The 6,475-nt window shown below is 26.9% G+C and overlaps 1 protein-coding gene across 3 annotated transcripts; it reads right to left on the minus strand.

Moving 5' to 3' along the window:
* Positions 1-535: 535 nt before the first annotated feature.
* Positions 536-5,034, minus strand: LOC106778786 (reticulon-like protein B8). 3 transcript variants are annotated; one of them, XM_014666776.2, is made up of 6 exons: positions 4,814-5,034; positions 3,708-3,887; positions 3,218-3,398; positions 2,979-3,120; positions 2,003-2,072; positions 536-870 (listed from the first exon to the last, which is right to left on the minus strand). In XM_014666776.2, exons 2-6 carry the CDS (start codon positions 3,880-3,882, stop codon positions 707-709), a joined length of 732 nt encoding a protein of 243 aa, XP_014522262.1. In that variant the 5' UTR covers positions 3,883-3,887; positions 4,814-5,034; the 3' UTR covers positions 536-706. The 3 variants fall into 3 exon arrangements, with proteins under 3 accessions (XP_014522262.1, XP_014522260.1, XP_014522261.1); XM_014666774.2 differs by having other exon boundaries at positions 4,884-5,033; XM_014666775.2 differs by having other exon boundaries at positions 4,717-4,818.
* Positions 5,035-6,475: the final 1,441 nt, after the last annotated feature.

Raw genomic sequence — 6,475 nt, forward strand, 5'->3', positions numbered from 1 at the left:
AATATTTGACATATCTTAACATGTTTTATATCAAATTTAAGTATAAAAATAACGGTTTTTGAACCGTTACCAATCAATACATTGGTTTATAAAAGTTTTAATGTATTTCTTGATGGATCAACTTTTCTATAAAAACTTCCAAACATATATGAAATATGTTTTACAATAAATCAAAATTAATTGGAACAAAAAATAATTTATAAAAAAAATCATATATTTAACTTCTTTTTTTTAACTTCTAAGCAGTTTAATTTTAACTTTTGAAAAAAATATATTCCGTTTATTTCTTCTTATTTTTCTTTCCTATAAATACTTATGAAGAATCTCTCCACACAAACTTTTAGTATGAAAATTGAATAAAGTTATCGTGAGATCACTTTCATAAATTAACTTATATATAAACTAAATTCCAACTGAAAAAATTATTTATCCTTTTGATGGTTCCTTTTTCACAAGTGTTTATGAAAATTTATCTAAATAGATAAATTGAACTTAACAAAATTAACCATATGCTGAGTTGAATTGCAGTTTATAGTTGAAACACCAACAATAAATGCAATTTTATTTATTCCACTCAATATCATTCATATTTGGAGAAATATTTTGGTCGTTTGCTACCTTATTTCAACACCCCCATCTACCTTAATGTGCTCAAATGAACATTGGATTTCAAATTAATTAACATATATAAGCCATAAAGAGAACCCTATTCATGTTTCTTCCCTTTTCCCTTGGGGATTTTGCTGAGCACACTAGCATCAAGATTTCTGTAGTGATGTTGCATCTGACCAAAAACCTTGTACACAAAGTTGTCAACTTCATCCTCATACTTTTCATAGAAAATTGGAAGGGTATGTGCAGCAACAAAACCTAAGAGCAAAATAAATTGTCTCAGCAATCATAGTAAAGATAAATATTATCTCAGCCATTAGGTATAACCTAAATAGGGCTGGTAAAATAGATCACGACACCTCAATCGACTTAAAATTTTCAACCTGAAAACATGTTTTGACGATTAAATTGGTAGATCAAAAGGGGGTTCTCACCACTTTTCTTTTTAAATTAAAAATTAAAATAAAAGATAATTTAAAAAACTAGTTTTTTATATTATATTTTCAAATATGTTAAATTAACTCATTTACCCTTATAAATTAATGCAAATGTAGAAATTATTTTAATCTATCTATTTAGAGAAATTAATTAATTAATTAAAAATTTTAAAAATATTTATATAATTAAATATGTTTAAATATTTATATATTTATAATACAAATTTTAAAAAAATAATTAAAAAAAAGTTAGAGACCCTTTACATGACACATTGCCATTCTGATTTGTAGAGCTAACTACAATTAAAATATCAAAATCAGTCTCCATAAGTGTATATTGAAGGTTTAGCACAGGAATAGCACCCTAACCTCAACACAGAATCCAAATCCAAATTAGGGGCTAAAATAATAATAAATGGTTAAGTTCAGAGATTAAAATTTAAAATGACAAAAGGAGATCAAATCTAAGGATCAAAATTATAATAATTATGTTATGTAGGGGTTTTCTAATCACAACTAAAATTACACTTTTGAAGGCCAAAGTAACTGTTTTTACTTATTAGTTGAAACATATAACAGTTTTTCAAACTTGCAGACCAATGGTGTGGCTCTAGGGAAGCTCAAATGTATACAACCTCACCCCTACAACGGCTAAGTCACAAAGCTGTAATACATAATCCTAATAATAAAAGCAAAGGAACATTTTACTATCTTTCTAGAACTCTACTATTATTCACTGAAAATTATTATAAATCACAGATTTTAGTAGCTTCTACTTTCAAATCAGGAAAAACATATTAAGTGAGAAGTGACTCATCAAAATTTGCAATTTTCAATTAGTTTCAAGTAATAGTAGAGAGTGTGTTATAAAGAAAGTGTTAGAAAAGAATGTTGAACAATTTATAAATCAAAGGAATAATGAATCCATCAAAAGAAGAAGGCAGGTCTCTCACCAATATAGATGACAGATATGAAATTGCACCAGCTTCCAATCACAGCACCAGCAAACAAAGCTCCTACAACCTGGGGAAGTTTTGACCATTGATCACAAACTCCATGGATAAATATGTCTTTTTTTCTTTACTACATGTAGAAATAAATTCAATTTTTAGGTATGTAAATGGTTAAAAACAAGAGGTAGGTGGTGGAAATGATCTGTTATGGTGTGCAGTCAAGATATTAACCATTCAAATCGTTAATTTGCTATGTAAATATGATACCCCAAATCAAGAAAAAGCAACAAATCTATTCATTTATTTGTCAAAGCTTCACCCCTCTCCAAGGTGTGTCAAAGTGAGTCAACCCGACTAATACAGGCTAACTCACCATAGATTGAACTAAAAATGAGTTAGCTTAACCAAAGTTTAATAAGCTAAAAATTTTATAACCTGACTCAACCTACTACAGATTGGTGGATTACGGCGTTGATTCACTGAAAAATGTTTTGATCTTTCAATTTACTTTATATTTTCATTATAATACAATCAAAGTAGATTGACTCAACTCATTTCTTTTCTAACAATATAATCAAAATATTCACCTATTTCAACAAACATTATTATAAAGATACAAATTGAAACACTCTTAATTGACTCTAAAGTAGCTTGGATTTCAGTGATGTCGCATGGAAGATCCTGTCATTGATATAAACAGACTAAAATTATGTAAGAATCTATGGAATACAATGGTATTTCATTAAGTGTTGTCGATGTTAGTCCAACATAGAGCCTCACAATAAGAAAAGATCAAACAAGCATGTGCCATGAAAATTAGTAGGTATAAATAGCATAACTATCTAAAAACTATGCAGAAAATTCCAAAGTAAATGAATTAAATGAAAAGCAAGTACTGATGCAAACACAAAAAGTCAGAAACTAAAGAAACTATACATGACAATACCAAAGTGTTTGAACATAAATGCAAACATACAATGAGAAATTGCTTCAGGTTTCCTCCACAAGCAGCATCTTGAAGAAACCTCAAGCCCCGGTTAACCTCACCACCAACTACAGTTGCAATATTCACAAACAGTTCTTCTGGAAGAACAAGACGGGGTACATCAGATGGCTGTCTGTCGACATAAACAACAAATCATACTTAGTTAAAGCTGAAAAGTTTGGTAACATTGATGAAAAGAAAACAAAAAGAGGTAAAGATGCATGAATAACCTGTTGAAAAAGCCAGAAGCATTTGACCATAGAAACTGTGCAAGCATGACAATAACCAATGCAAAGCATAAAAGAGTAAGAAAATGGTAGTTAAGCCATTCAAAAAGCACCCATATAACCGTTGCACTAGTTAAAACACTTGCAGAAATCTTCTTGTTCCTCCATAACAAAACATCAGCAGCTATGACATTCAAAGGCAAACACAAGATTATTTAAATGGTTTAGTTAATGCAAATACAGTATATGATTAAATAGATTTATCTGTGAGCACTTTTAGGAGAAGAAAACAAAAGGAAAAACCAAATTTCTTAATAGAATATAATTAGTTAAGCATAAGTTAAAATAAAGTTTGGAAAAGTTAATGGGAGAACTTCTATGAAATTGTTTATGTATAAGCTGATTTTAGTTTATGAAAAAGTTATTTCAGTTTTCTTTTTATTCTATTCTCCTAAAGGAACTTATAGAGAAGTACATAGTTTAAATACCATACATTTTCCACCCCCTAAAATATGGTGGACTGGTTTCTCACGTCCAAACAGTCTATTGATCTGGGAACCCACTGAATCCGACTTATCACCCTCAAAGAATGGTACAGATTTTTTCTTGTCAACAAATGTGTCCACAAGGCTTTCAATAAGGTTTTCAGCTGTGATTTTGTCAGACATTGTTCCTGTGCAACCAACAACCATAAAGAACATGGTCAAAGACTGTACAAGATAGCTTTCATACAAAAATCAAAGTCTGTCTTATTAGGAACATATATGAGAAAAACACAATGTAAAGGCTCAATTTTGTTTTCTAGGTCATAACATATGCAGTGACCATATTGATAACTTCAACATAAAATAAAAAATCATTGATAAATGTTACTCCTGCAACCATCCAACACAGAAATTTGTGTAGGTCACAGATGAAACATATCTAGCAAATGATTAATTTTATCTCTCTTCATTTATAACTCATAAGCTTGACACATTGACAGTATTTCTTTTTTGCCTTCAAATCTTAACTCTACAAAATAACACCACTCCTCAATATTATTGCTGTATTTCAATATTCTCAGAACTCTGCAACAAGCCTTAAATTCCTGTCATCATAACAGAGCCCTTCAAAGCCAGAAACTCCTTTTCTTTCACAATTTCTCAAGATTAGTATTTTATTTTTATATGCCACCCTTCGTTGGGCAGAAACACTGCTTCATAAAAGTAAAGAAATCTCAATCATTATTACAGTCTGAATACAAAACTCATTAAGGAAACTCAATCACCGAAATAGGCAACCAGACTAGATCATCAATATTGCAATGGAACTACTGAATTTACAAAAAAAAAAATGAAAAGAAAAAAGGAAAGAAATGGGTGTTAAAAGATTCATTTTTTATTAATTCAAACCATCACATGTGAATTTAAGAAGCCAATCAAAAGACATGCATACCCAACAACCAATTACAGAAGAAAGGGAAACAAATTCAGCATCATAAGCAAATGAAGATCACTAACCAGTGTAAGCAGAGGCAGAATGAAGCAGAAATAGAGGCAGAGAAAAAAAAAAGGAAGGCAGAGATACAGAAAGAGAGACAGAGAGAGGATGTCTTACCGAGTCAAAAGATTATCCCAAATTCAATGAAAAACAGACAAATAAAATAGATAGTAATAACTGAACTCACCAACTGGTCAACTACCAAGAACACAAAATCATATGTTTCTGCTTTTATTTGTAATCTACTTTGATTTTGAGTTGAATTTTGATGGTAATGAAGAAGCCTTCAAATTTTAGTTCAAGGTTGTACATTAAAAAATTAAGCATTGAAGAATGGGAAGGCGGAAAGGCTGCGAAGAACACAATTATGTTTTTAATTCTATAACATTATCAATTTATATTTTAATATTATAACTTATTTAACTATGTGGAATTTGTAATTCATATAATATGTGTAAATTTTCACTTGAATGACTGTAAAATATTTTCTTTTTATTTTTCAAAAGTTTTAAATTAAGATCATTATTTTAAGATAGACTAATAATATGTATTTTACAAAGTTACGAACAGGTTTGGAATATATCAAAATTATTTTTCTAATATAATTATGTACTCTTATTCAACACAAAAAATATTTAATTAATTTCATATATTACAGATAAATATTAAAACTATAGAACAGCATAATTAGAATGCAAGAAAACTTATTATATATATTTATTTATGAAAAATAACCTTGAAGAAAAATAAAAAAGAATTAATGGAATGTTGTGTAGCAATGTAATATAAATTTTCATCTAAATTATTTAAATGTACATAAAACTTAACTAAACATCAGAAAATTTTCTCCCCAAATTCTTTAGGAGAAAAATAATATTCAATTAAAATTAAGTCATCTATAGTTATTATATATAAAAATTCATTATTAATTTTATCCCTATTAATATAATTTATTTTTTTTTTAAAATTTTTTAACTATTTTCTTAAATTCAATCAACTATTTACAATAACAAAAAACCCTACTTTCTTAATATATACTAATTTAACATAAAAAGAAATTTAATTTACTTTATTATTATTATTATAACTCTCTTTAAAAATTTATTCAAAGTTATGCTAATATAAGTTTATCTTACTATTTTTGTGTCAAACTTTTATTTCATATTTACTTTTTAATTGAATGAGGGATATGTATACATAATTTAATTGCCATATTTATTCTACTAACAGACTGACATATTTAATTTTCTCTATATTAGTCTCTTTTAATCATAATATATTATTTATTACATAATTTTTTTCTTTCTTTAAAGTGTGCATGAATTATTTTGTTTTAATACTATATTATAGTATCATTCATCTATAATGTGTTAAAACTATTTAAATTAAATAAATATAAAAACAATTAGATATATATTTCAAATATACCACTGAGATAAACATAACTTAAGAAAAAAATAATTCATACGAGAATAAATAAGTCTAATTAGATATTAAAATTTATTTAGTTATTTTTATATGATGAGAAACAAACAAGTCTTATTATATTTAAAATATGTATTTAAGAAAAAAATTATAAAAGATTCTAAATTATATATATATATATATATATATATATATATATATATATATATATATATATATATATATAGGTTTGTCAACTTATGTAATTTCTTAAAGTGTATTAAATTTTAATTGATAAAAAAAATCATATTCATAAAAAAAAAGACATACTTTAAATAGGTATTTTAATAATATTTATTTTAATTTAAAATAAAA

Source organism: Vigna radiata, unplaced genomic scaffold (genome assembly GCF_000741045.1).
Source record: "Vigna radiata var. radiata cultivar VC1973A unplaced genomic scaffold, Vradiata_ver6 scaffold_189, whole genome shotgun sequence".
Classification (NCBI taxonomy): domain Eukaryota; kingdom Viridiplantae; phylum Streptophyta; class Magnoliopsida; order Fabales; family Fabaceae; genus Vigna; species Vigna radiata.

Excerpts from the sequence above, each read along its gene's own strand:
- LOC106778786 (XM_014666776.2), bottom strand. The coding sequence starts at position 3,882 with ATGTCTGACAAAATCACAGCTGAAAACCTTATTGAAAGCCTTGTGGAC. Across the intron at positions 3,121-3,217 it reads GCTTCTGGCTTTTTCAACAG|ACAGCCATCTGATGTACCCC; the intron begins GTTATTCATGCA and ends TTATGTCGACAG. Across the intron at positions 871-2,002 it reads CATATCTGTCATCTATATTG|GTTTTGTTGCTGCACATACC; the intron begins GTGAGAGACCTG and ends TTTTGCTCTTAG.